Genomic DNA, 13,320 nt, shown 5'->3' on the forward strand with positions numbered 1-13,320 from the left:
AACAGTTTCCTTCACTGAAAAAATAAAATATCCTTGGAAATAACCAGGGGGAAAAAGTGCTGAGGCCAAATAAGAACATGTAAATACAAGAATAAGGAATTCAGACTCTAGGTTATAATCTAGTTAGAAATCAATCTTACAGCCTAAAGGTTTAAATAGGTCTCTATTTCATTTTTCTTCTGACAAATCCAAATGATTACCCCGTATGAAATCCCTACCCTCACAAGACCTAAGAGTATACTCTTCGGTACCTACTCAAGTCTCCAAAATATGTAAATTGAAAACACGCTTTGATATGTATTAACTAGCTTTAAAAGTACATTTTAAATGGGATTATTTCTTTACAGATGTTGCAAAGATTAAATAGATCATCACTGGAAACTAAAAACGAATAGAAAAATACCTTATTATTCTCTTAAACTGAGATATACAAGTTGCCCCCCCAAAGAATGTTAAAAAAGGAAGTTAAAGAAGTACCTAAGAATAAAGTTAAAACAAGTACCTGTTCAGTAAAGATTTCCTGTGTGAAGATAGTCTTCATCCTGCTCAAGGAGCTTGGCTTAATTACGATCTAAAACAACCAAAACAATTCCAACAGCATATAAGAATATGTGAAGCACAATTTTCTCTCGTATATTATTATCTAAAGTGACTGTGATGTACAACATTAGTGTTCAAACACTCTATTTCAGAAGTGGCTTCTCAAACCCAACATTAAAGTGGCTTTTTCTGCAGAAAATGAACCCACCATATAAAAGTACTTAGTAAATACTACTGCTGACACTTCCAGTCACTGGGAAGAAGTGGATTATTCAACAGAGAGGTGGGACCTTTCTCGGGGACCTGTACAGTAAGTCCTCACTTATCATTGTCGGTAGGGTCTGCAATGTTAAGAGAAACGACCTGTGAAAGGTGGGCAAAAGTAGGCTGACAAAGAAGAAGACAAATAATACAAAAGTAATAAATAATAATCCACGAATGAACTTGTATTTCATGTACTCACAACTGTAAGCCTACTGTTGCCACCCCTGTAAAATGAAACCAATTTTACCAGGGGCTAATTAACAGTAACAAGAGTTAGGTTCCCACGGCTTCTCTTCACTGTATAACAAAATGACATTGAACAATATGACGTCATGGGACCTGCTCCATATTTGCACATGACACCACTGCCAAAATAAACTCTAAACGTATTAAAGATTTAAATGTAAAACTTGAAGCCATAGAACACTGGAAGTAAATATAGGTGACCATTTCTATAAACCTGAGGAAAGAAAAACATTTCTAAGCATAACAGCAAAGTAAGAACCACAAAAGAAATAATATACTCTACACACAAAATATAATAATTTCCCCATGGCAAAAACAACTGGGGAAAAAATCGATTGCAACATGAAGTATTTTTCCACTTTTGGAGATACTAAAGATTATAAATATATCCCTGATTTAATAGTAGCTTTTCAAGAAAAAAAGGGGAAAACACTACCACATTAACATCACACAACAACTAGAAATGAATCATCCCAATTCAGTATATTCAATGAGATTCAATCATATATATTCAATCATATGTATTCAATACTGGAGTGGGATGATTTAATACTGAATAGGTCTTGAAACTGATGAAATATGATATACAAGGTATAATGCCAGGTCGCTCATCTATAAAAAGCCCTTTTGAATTGGTGAAATAAAAATTAAATCTTATAAATACCTAAAGAAAAATTTGGACATTGATATGTTTTTCACAGAACAAATAAACCACCCTGGCTGGTATGACTCAGTGCGTTGAGCATCAGCCTATGAACCAAAAAGTTACTGGTTCGATTCCCAGTCGGGACACTTGCCTGGGCCCCAGGCCAGGTCCCCAGTTAGGGGTGTGAGAGAGCTAATTAACTGATGTTTCTCTCACTCTTTTTCTCCCTCCCTCTCCTCTCTCTAAAAATAAATAAAATCTTTAAAAAAAATTAACAGCCAAAACACATAAATTTTTTAATTACAAAAAATTACTATAAACTACAAAAAATAGTAATAAAAACCAAGTTTTCCTAGTAATCGAAGAAATGCAAAATAAGTGAGACCATTTTTCATTAACCTAATTTTGGTGATGCTGGCGATGGTGAGAGGAGAGGAAAACAGTCGCTCTCCCGCACTAATGGAACCCGAGACACTGCTGTTGCCCTTCTGGAAGTGGCCGTGGCTGTGCTCATTGAACTTCACATCATCATGCTCTGTACTTAGTAACGGCCTCCTAGAAATTTACCCTCAGGACATAATACAAAAAGCATCTGAAGATGTGTACATATTTACATAAATCAGGTTTTTTAAGCTAAACCTTTTTTCTAAAATTAGCAAATTGTCATGGCAAATGAGAAAGGATCCATTAAGAAAGTCACGATTGTTCCATATAATGGACTACCATCGAGAGGAATATTTGGTATTGGAATCAATAATATGGTATTGGAATATAATACGGTATTAGAATATTTTACATGAGGAAATGGTATTAATAATATGGTATTAGAATATTTGATATGAAAAGTGCTCATCATATATTGCTATGTTCTCTAAAATTATAAAATATGTATGTCAATTTAAAGAAAAAACAGACACTTATATCTATCTGATACCTCTGAACAATGGAATTCTATTTTTCTCTGCTGTGTTTTCTGAGCTTTCTACATTGAACATCTATTACTCTGGTAAATAAATGTTTTCACAATTTAATTTTTCTACGAGTTCCTGATTTCAAACTATGAAGCTAAAATTACTTCAAATAAAAAGCTACTTACTTTACACCACAAGAAAATGCCCATCTTAGAGACAGTTTCTTGAGAAAGAAAATAAAAGAGAATTCACCTTCATGCCCAAAGTGGAACAGACCAAGTCAATGATCGCACTGAGCTGGCTGCTGTGAAAGTACATGGCGACCAGCAGTAACATCTCCCCAAAAGAAGCAGAGACACCTGAAGTGCTGTAGAAAGAGAAAAGAAAACAGGAATTTCCAAGCAGAGGATAAGAAACACTTGCTCAGCTAACTGAAACCGATGAAGTCACCTTACCTCTCAAAATAAGCTTCTTCTTTTATCATCCAACTTAGCCACACTACCATCAGCTGTTCCTGTTCAGGCGTACTGTATAAAACACACCAGAATGTCACCAGATTAACTTAGCTATACTAGCATATGAATAAGAAAGTATTCCAAAATTATTGTAGGTAGAAATTATTTTCTCCCTCCCTATTTTGAAATATCAATTCAAACTGACAGTGTGTTGAATTGGCCAGTGCCATTGAGACATGGAGTAGTTCTAAAGAATGAGGACCTGCGCTTTTCTTTAACAGTGTCCCATAAATACTCAAAAATCTCTCAAAAGTCTTAGTTATTACATTTGCAAGCTGGAGAGAGTGAACGATGCACATTCCTTGAAAAAGCAAAGGTTCTTTCAGATTAAAATGTTCAAAGAACCATGTTAATGGCTGATACTTAATGCATATAGAAAAAAAATCTAGTGTTAAAACTTAATCATCAAAACGTCACAAACTGAGTACTAGGACAATAACAAGTAAGTCCATCTTTTGCCTGGAAAATGAAATTTAACTTGTAAAAACATTTTGAGAATTTGAAATTACAGAAAATAAGTGATTCAAAAAGAGAAAAAAGAGGCAGCCACTGCTCATCAGGTATGTAAAACAGTTATGACTTTTAAAGGAAATTCCTAGATTGAGATTGAAAGGTACAAATTAACTTTGACCTGTGAAAATAATTTTCATCCATCTCCCACTTCATTGCAGTATAAATGAGGAAAATAAAAAGCCACTGAAAAGCCTGCTACCCCAAGCTAAGAACATTGGAAAGGCCATTCTCAATCGTGGCTAAACCATTTCACTAATAAAAGACAGTGCTACGTAGTAGAAAGATTACACCCACTAGAGCCTGCAAGACAGACCTCAGCGGTAATCCCATCTATGCTAATTACTGGTAGACTGACCCTGAAAAACAAATGTAATCTTCCTGAACCGAAGCTCTCCTCTCTATAAAATACAGATTAAAAATACCCACCTTACAGAAATAATGAGAATTAGATATGTTTAGAAATTACTTCAAGTAAAAAGACAGGACCCTGGCTGGTGTGGCTCAGTGAACTGAGCACTGACCTGCAAACTATAAGAGTCACTTGTTGCAGGCCAGGTCCCCAGTAGGGGGCGCACAAGAGGCAACCACACACTGATGTTTCTCTCCCTCTCTTTCTCCCTCCCTTACCTTCTCTCTAGAAATAAATAAAATCTTTAAAAAATGCATTGCAAGACTGAATTTCATGCCATGCAAGATGTCAGCCATGGGGACCAGCTTAAAAAAAGAAAAGAAAAGAAAGGACTTCACTTCATGCACCTAATTTCATACACTCCTGAAACTCCACTCAAACAACATTAAAGGGATATTCTTAAGAAACCATTAAATGCATAAGATGATGCTGAGGGACAACAACACAAAAAACCAAAAGCTAGAGTATGTATGGATGTGTGGTAACTGACTTCGCAGCCCAGAGAAAGCAAAATATTAAGTTGCCAGGAGGAAAAACCAATTTACTTTATACCACAGAATCCCCAAATGATTCAGAAATGGCTCCAGGCAGTTCTGTAAGAGCTAAGAAAGAGACTACATTGAAAATGCTGAAAGTCCACATGAGGAATTAGACCTCCAAATCACCTCCTTCATTCTACACGACTAGATGAATCCCCACCCCTGGAAGAGAAGACTGGAGATTTATTCTCTGGAGATGGTAAAAGGGGGAACCTCAGAATGAGGGCCAACCAGGGATTTCTCAGAAAGTAGGATAATTAAGTGGGTCATGATACTGCAGGTTAGCCCTGACTTTTTAACTTTATTTATAGGACTTTTTGTCAGGCCTGCACTCTCCAAGCAAGAGGAAAGCCTTCGCTAAGACTGATAGACCTGAAGGTTTCCCAAAGACCCACCTATGCGCTTCAAAGTTCTCATCTGCTTTTAAGCTTCCCACTCTTCAACATGAACAAACAATCAAGAACTATCAAAGCCCTGGGGTAAAAAGTTCCTAACCTGAAAAATAAAGACCATAAAAGAAAAATAAGGGGACTTCTGGCCAAGATGGAGGTGTAAGTGGAAACACTGTGCCTCCTTGCACAACCAAGTTTAAAGACAACAAAGTTTTAGTAACAAAAACACAGCCAAAACACAGAAAATTGAACTGTATGGAAGTCCAACAATCAACCATTCGGCCAGACAGGTAATAAATAAAGAGAAAGAAATCCAAACACAACAGTACAGAGTCAACAACATATGAAAGAGAGCAAGAGAATAAGAAAGAAACAGAGAACTACAAAAACAATCAAAAACAACTAATAAAATAAAAATAACTGCATACCCATCAATAATTATGTTAAATGTAAATGTATTAAATGCTCCAGTCAAAAAACAAATGGATAAAGAAAAGGTACATATATACAATGGAATACTACTTGGCCCTAAAAAAGAATGAAGTCTTAAGCACTTGCAACAACATGGATGAATCTAGAAGGTATTGTGGTAAGTAAAATAGGTCAGAGAAAGACAAATTACCATGTGATTTCACTTGTAGGTGGGATCTAATACACAAAATAAATGATCAAGCAAGACAGAAGCAGACTCATGGATGCAGAGAACAAACTGATGGTTGCCAGATGGGTGGAAAAGGTGAAGGGATTGAGAAGAACAGACTGACAGTTACAAAACAGCTATGGCAGTGTAAAGACAGTGCAGGGAACACAGTCAGTAACACTGTAATAACTACACGTGGTGTCAGGTGGGTGCGAGACGCATTGGGGGGAATGTGAGCTATCGAGCTGTCTAACCACTATGCTATACCCCTGCAACTAATACAATATTGAGTGTCAACTGTAAATGCAATTTGTAAAAATTAAAAAACGAACAAAAGCAGACCTTGACTAAAATAAACCAACTTACAAAGTACCCACCTGACAAGGGTAGAAAAGGCCAGCAGCATGCAAAAGGACAGTGAGACGAAGCGGACCCCCGCCGGTGTGGCAGGAGGACGGCTGGTCATCAACTGCAGCAGCTGCTCCGCTTCCTCCTCAGTGGGCCTAAACAAGGGGCACATTACTACGCTTTACTCTTTGTTACTTAAGGAAGGGAAAAGAAATAGGAATTTACCAACAGGTTAACCATTCAGATACAAATTCTGAGCTTTGTAATAACATCTCACTATTTATGAAATCTATAACATCTTGAGTTGCGAAGTGCAACTGTGCAGTTTATGACCAGTGTTCTTCCTCAGACACAACCACAAGTGGTATTCACTTTGCACGACAATGTAGAAGCATAAAGATCACCACGCAAGCTCAAACTCTGCACCACGATCTTAGTGATCAATGCGGAATAGTTCAACAGTACTACCACAACCTTTAAATTTTTTTGTCAAAACGTTAAAAACTCTTTGATAGTTATAATGTTGAGGACATTAAAAATTGTACAACTAATATTTATATAGCACTTTGTCGTTGAAAATATTAGACTCACTGGGAGTTACAGTGATTTCTTTATAAAAAAACAACAACAACTCAATAGTTTGAACAGCCCTTGTCAATACAGAGTGAATGTCTTTTCCAAGCCTCAATGAATTGTCACACCCTCTTCTATGTTTGGATCAGCTTCCCACATTTTGTCTTTGGTACTTTAGTCATGAAACAGCTGGGGGTTCCTTTCGTGTGAAGGTTTTGGCCAGCATCACTTCCTCTGAGACTTCACCATCCTCTCTGTCACAGTGACATGCCCCATTTACTCTGACAAGCTGTCCTTCGCTAAGTTCATCCAGCTACATATCTAGGGTCTCTCAAGTGGCGGCTGAGTCCAACTTCTCACAAGTCAGCTGCCTCTTCTGTTACGTTCGGTTCCACCAGCACCACTTTTCGTTTCTTTGCTTCCCTTTCATCTTTATTGGCTAAATCCCTCTTTCAGTAGGGACTTCTCAGCCTACAGGGATTGATTGCTGATAAGGAGACAATAAAACTACCTACCTTGCTATCTAATCATAAACTGAGTAATAGCTGTGTAGTGGCCAACTGCTGACTTAAAAAAAAAACAATGCAACTGGCCACTGATCATGACGTGCATGTTATTTACACAGTGATACTGGCTTAAAGAGCTCTCGGCAAACTGTCAATTTGCTCAATGACGTGGTTAATGCACGGTGCTATTAGATGTTGAGGGAATGGTGATAACTAACCAGTGGTAACTGAAATTTGCAAGTACCAAAGACATGCAAAGTATAGACAGACTGTATAAAACAGCTGAGGACATTATTAAAAAGGAAATAGTGCACTGACTAAATAAACCTTGTGCTTAGTAATCCCATCATATCAAAGTTGAACAATTTATGATCTCAGTTGTAGTAGGAGACAGAGAAGAGATTTACTTCAACTAGCTGCATAGACTAGATAAAGCATCACTCACAGACCATTCATTAGACTCATGTCAAGCTGTGGTGAAGTCACACATTTCTTAAACCACTTAGGCCTGTCCCATATTTACATAATTATATTTACAATCAGACCAAACAGACAGATACATCCCAGCTAAAGATGTTTTGCCTTAGGTCTTTGTTCTTGATCCAGGCCAGGCCACTAAGCCTGACAGAAAACCCAAATCCTCAGAATAAAAGACCTTTGGCTCACTTTCTTGGGATGAGAAACAAGAAGGTAAAATGACAGGGTGAAAATATCAAATCAGTGAATACTTGAGTCCAGCGATCCCCATCAAAGCACAGTACAGACGCAAGAGTGCACTGGCTTTCACAACATGCTCTTCTTTCAGCCCCGAACAAACGGACACGCTGGGCTCCGTCTCCATATCAGCTTCCTCCACGGCACGGGCGCTTCTTACTGTGGGAAGAATGCCCATCAGCTCCAGAAGAAGCTGCCTTCTCATCTGCCAAAGGACAGAGCTACTGGTCTCTCTTTTTCTCTGTAAGAAATACGTGCCACAAAAAGAATGCATGGAGCACTTAGTAAGTCAAAATGACGCTCAAACAAAGCTCCCCAGCTAGACACTTCAAATTAACCCCTTTAGGGAGGCTATCGTAACTGCAGAATCTCATTTTAACCAAATAGAGAAAACTCGAAATTCACTGGTTCATTTTAAGAATATTCCACTCACCCTAATTTGGATTGGTTGCACAGAAAATACTAAATTAATTATAAACAATTTGAGTTGTAAAATATCATTTGAATGGCACTTTCCAATATGTAATGACTGACGAAGTCACATGGTATAGTAGAGCAGTGATCATATTTGGAGACACAGATCTTGGATTTAAACAATAGCTCTGCTATTAAGTACTGTGAGACACATTAGTTACCCTCTCTGGACCCCAAATGACAAGGAAATGAATATCTGATTAATAATATTTATCTCCCAGGGCTGCTATAAGTTAGGAATTTATAAGTCTATCGTCCCCAGTTTTTCAGGCAGGGATAATGTCTTGGTCATCTCTCAGCAGGACCGATCACTGTGCTTGACACACAGCAAGCACTCAACCTCTGTTAAATAGATGAATGAATAGACAAACAGATAATACATGTAAAGGCAGATCAAACTGTAATGGGCAAATGTTAGTTATTATTTTTAGTGTTTCCAAATAAAATATGATAAACCTGCTTGAATAATAACATTACGTTCAAATAAGAAAAATTCATTGTACACAAAGGACCATTACACAGAAGATGAGCATACCAAGTGCTTAGCGCGGTGCCTAGCATATAGAAGGTACCCAATAAATGTTAACTTCCTTTTTAAAAGCAAAGCTTAAAATTAGTTTTCAAATGGGCTAGAAATAAAGCAAAGCTTGGACACAGAACTTATTTGATGACCTCATATAGCGGTTCCCATGGGTCTTACCTAGAACCCTGAAGATTCCCAAACACTTTCAGGGGGTCCAGAAGGAAAAAAGAAGTCCTTAATAATACTAAGACACTATCAGCCTTTTTTCCCATTTTCTCACAAGGGTATAGTGCAGTTTTCCAAAGGCTATTAAGCCAGACATTAAAGAGATTTGCAAAAACATTGAACACCGCCACTCTTCTCACTGAATATTTTTTACTTTAGAAAATATGGCTGCCCTGGCCAGTGTGGCTCAGTTGGCTGGAGCATCGTCCCATAACCAAAAGACTGCAGGTTTGATTCCTGGTCAGGGCACATACATGGTTTGAGGGTTTGATCCCTGGTTTGGGTAGCAACCTGTCAATGCTTCTCTCTCCCTTCCTTTCTCTCTAAAAGCATTTAAAAAAATGTCTTCGGGTAAAGAGACACTAGAAAATGGCTATTTTTCACTAGAAATGTTAAGTTCCCCCCTGGCTGGTATGGCTCAGTGGACTGAGTGCTGGCCTGTGAACCAACGTATTGCCGATTCAATTCCCAGTGTAGGGCACATGCCTGGGTTGAAGGCCAGGTCCCCAGTAGGGGGCGCGTGCAAGAGGCAACCACACACTGATGTTTTTCTCCCTCTCTTTCTCCTTCCCTTCCCCTCTGTAAAAATACATACATACATACATACATACATATAAAACAAAACACTAGGTTCACACATAATAGTATTATTTTTTTTAAATAAACATTTCAACTATTTTAGTTTCATTTCCAGTATGATAAATATCAACAGACAAAAGCATATAAACAAAAGTTCTTCGGTATCCTCAGTAATTTTGTAAAATGTTAGGAGGGACCTGAGGCTAAGATGTTTAAGAACCACTGGTCTAATGACATCATTCTAAAGGAGTTTCTTCCTATTTCATACATTGCCTAAATATCCTGATCTGTGTTTGCCTATACAGATATTTATCCCTCACCTGCTGTCCATTTCGGATGAAAGTTCCAAACCAAGTGCGGACTTTTGCATTTGTTCCAAGAAGCAAACCACTAACAAAACAAACCAAGTCACTCACTCCATCTTCACTGACTTCATTTTTAGTGTGATCCAAGGTCAAAGCTACTCCAAGGCCTGGCAAGTGACATTCTTCCACCTAACACAGTAAAGAAAACAAATTAAACTCAGTTTCATAAGGAAACGGGCCAGGATGCTTCAGAATCTAAAGCCTCCAAAGTTTGGAGGAAGATGTTTCACAAAATATAAAAACCCAGATAGGAAAGATATATACTATACCCAGTACATATAACTACAATTTTCCACAACATTCTAAAACCATCTTGAGAAAAGTTCCTGGTCCTAATACAATGCCTTTTTTCTCATAAAAATAAGATCTCTTACCACCATGCCTCGAACTTTGAGGGCCTGAGAAGGATTCATTTTACATAAGAAGCGTAAGGCGTCTGTCCTGCGTCTTCCTCCGAGACTTTCTTCATCTTGTCGTTCTCCATTTTTGATCAGACCCCTACAAACTGAACAGTGAATGGCCTCTATCACTTTAAGCTTTGTAAGTAACGTTAGAAAAATATTTTCAGCCTTGAGAATCAATCATTTATGCAGATTAGACACTACAGAACAAAAGGATCGGGAAACCTGAAAGCATAGCAACAAAAACTGGCCAAAATTAAGCAAAGAGTGAAGAGACAAAAATGCACAGTGACCGGTGGGACAATACCAAGTAGTCAAACATACTTGTAATTAGAGTCCCAAAAAGAGAGAGAGAGTAAAAGACAAAAAAATATTTTTCCAAATTTGATGAAAACTGTAAACCAAGAAACTCAATTAACTCCACTGATAATGAGAAAAATCTTAAAAGTAGCCAGAAGAAATTAAAAAAACAAATAAATAAACAAAGCAACCAGAGGATAAAAAGAAACATTATATACAGAGGAAGAGAGGTAAAATTACCACAGAGAATAGAATGGCATCTTGAAAGAGCTAAAAGAAAATGTCAACCTAAAATTTTATACCCAATGAAAATATCTTTCAAAAATGAAGGCAAAATGAGTTTTGGGTTTTTTCCCCAAGATAAAAATAAGCCCTGGCTAGTATGGTCAGTGGATTGAGCACCAGCCTATGAACCGAAAGGTCCCTGGTTCAATTCCCAGACAGGGCACATGCCTGGGTTGTAGGCCAGGTCCCCAGTTGGGGGTGTGTAAAAGGCAGCCAATCGATGTATCTGTCCTACATCGGTATTTTTCTCCCACTCTTTCTCCCTCCCTTCCCCACTCTCTAAAAGGAAATAATGCACCCCCCCAAAAAAAAAAACTGGGAAAGGTTGTTATCAGCACACCTGAACTATAAGATAGGTTTAGAACCAGTTCTTCATGCTAAAGGGAAATTATACCAGATGGAAACGTGGAACTACAAAAATAAATGAGGAGCACCAAGAAATGATAAACATGGATAAAGAAAAAGAGTTTTTTCTCTTGTGCTTATAAAGTCTTTATGATATAATTACCGCTTTAAAGCAAAAGTAGTAAAAATGTACTTTTATATATACTGTATAAAAATGAGTTTCATAACACATGTAGAAGTAAAATCTAAGACAACAATGGCACAAAGGACAAGAGGCAGAAACAGAAGTATAGTACAGTACGTGTGAAGAGGTTTAAAATCATTTGAAAGTAGACTGCCAAAACTTAAAGATGAATACTATAAACCCTACCAACATAAACAAATAAATAAATGCCAAGAAAAAAATGAAATAAAGAAGTATAGCTAATAAAACAGCAGTGAGATAAAATGCAGTTGTAAAAAATTTCAATCCAAATAAAGGAAAAAGAAGAAATGGAAGGAACGAGCAGAAAACAAACAGCGAGATGACAGACTTAAATCTAACCACCACAATAATCACATTAAGTCATCTATGTAAATAATCTAAATAGGCCAATTAAAAAGGCAGATGGCCACTGAATTTTTTTAAAAGATCTACCCGTCCATAAGAAAATCCATCAACAAGAAACCCACCTTACATATAATGAAACAGACAGATTAAATTTTTTTAAATGGAAAAACCTATACACCATGCAAATACTTAACAGAAAGAAAGCTGATAACAGCTGTGTTAATATCAGATAACATAGACTTTAAAAGAAGGACTATTACCAGGGATAAAGAAGGACATTCCATAATGAAAAAAAACAAAGGCTCAATTCATCAAAAAGATATAAGAATCCTAAATGTACATGGACCAAAAAACAGCTTCAAAACGCACAAAGCCAAACTGTCAAATTGAGAGGAGAAACTCACAAACCCACAAATGTCTGCAGACACCAGTACCCTTCTCTCAGTAACTAACTGAAGAGGTACACAGAAAATCAGCAAGAACACAGCTTCCAAAGGGCTTTTACATATCATGTGATGTTCAATAAATCTCTTAGAAATGTAAGGAAAATATTATCAATATCTCCACTTTACAGATGAGAAGTTAAATATATTCATGGGAATCACACCGAGTAAGTGACATTACAACCCCAAGTCCAGTGCTTTTTCCTCCGTGGCTCCCAATTCACAAATTACCTTGCTCAATAAATGTTTTTATTTTTATATCACTCAGACCCAAATAGTAATTCTCAATCACTAATCGTTCAGAATAGATGCCAAAATTTCAGCTGATTTTTCTCAATTTCTACACAATACCTTCCTGCGAACTGACAGCAATAAGGCTGAAAAGCAAAGGTGTACCTGCCGATTCCTGACCGCACACACCTCACACTGGTTGCTCTGGGGCTATTTCACTGATACGTCTTCTCTCCCCTTTGCTCCCTGAACATAGGATCCCATCTTCCAGTTCTTTGGTAATTCTTGCTGTCCTATGACAGCACTGGTGACTAACGGCAAACAAATTTTGTGCTACATACTCGCTGTACTTAAATTGTTCATCTCAAAACAATTTTGAAATCTCTAAACTCATCATTTCTACAATTAGTACTCACTAATAAACTTCCAAAAGGTAAAATATCAAAGAAAACCCCGTGAGTATTTCTTAACAGCTCAAAAATAGGTCCTTACATGCCCAAGTAAATCTCTTTAATATCCCTTTTTTAAATCATATTTACCTTCATTGAAACTGTCGGGAACATTGGCCACCAACAGACACAAGAACCAGGCACCGTTTCTGACGTGCAGCAAGGCTTCGGCTACATCAACGATAGGAAGCAGGGAGGGGAGCTCTACGGGAAAACAAAGTCGACGTTGCTACTAGGGAGTGACAGTTCATTGCCTTATACATTAAACACCTTGACAGTTCACTGATGACACTTAAGAGCAATAAATTAAGGCATTTTCTTTTCATAGTCTAGAGCTGAACTGTCCACTAGGATGGCCACCAACCACATGTGGCTATTTAAATTTAAATTAAGT

At 37.4% G+C, this 13,320-nt stretch overlaps 1 protein-coding gene across 4 annotated transcripts in view; it reads right to left on the reverse strand.

Annotated features, from left to right (window-relative positions):
- The window catches only part of INTS2 (integrator complex subunit 2), a 45,860-nt gene that overhangs the window by 26,268 nt on the left and 6,272 nt on the right, over positions 1-13,320 (reverse strand). For all 4 annotated transcript variants that reach the window (XM_037163700.2, XM_037163701.2, XM_053656936.1 and 1 more), the window contains exons 5-12: positions 13,017-13,130; positions 10,297-10,427; positions 9,878-10,051; positions 7,771-7,997; positions 5,993-6,118; positions 3,063-3,134; positions 2,860-2,974; positions 503-571 (exon numbers count right to left, since the gene is read on the reverse strand). In XM_037163700.2, coding sequence (XP_037019595.2) covers positions 503-571; positions 2,860-2,974; positions 3,063-3,134; positions 5,993-6,118; positions 7,771-7,997; positions 9,878-10,051; positions 10,297-10,427; positions 13,017-13,130 — 1,028 coding nt within the window. The remainder of the gene's footprint in view (positions 1-502; positions 572-2,859; positions 2,975-3,062; positions 3,135-5,992; positions 6,119-7,770; positions 7,998-9,877; positions 10,052-10,296; positions 10,428-13,016; positions 13,131-13,320) is intronic.

The sequence above is a fragment of the Artibeus jamaicensis genome, unplaced genomic scaffold (assembly GCF_021234435.1).
Source record: "Artibeus jamaicensis isolate MK-2021 breed Jamaican fruit bat unplaced genomic scaffold, CSHL_Jam_final contig_1998, whole genome shotgun sequence".
In the NCBI taxonomy this organism is placed as follows: Eukaryota; Metazoa; Chordata; class Mammalia; order Chiroptera; family Phyllostomidae; genus Artibeus; species Artibeus jamaicensis.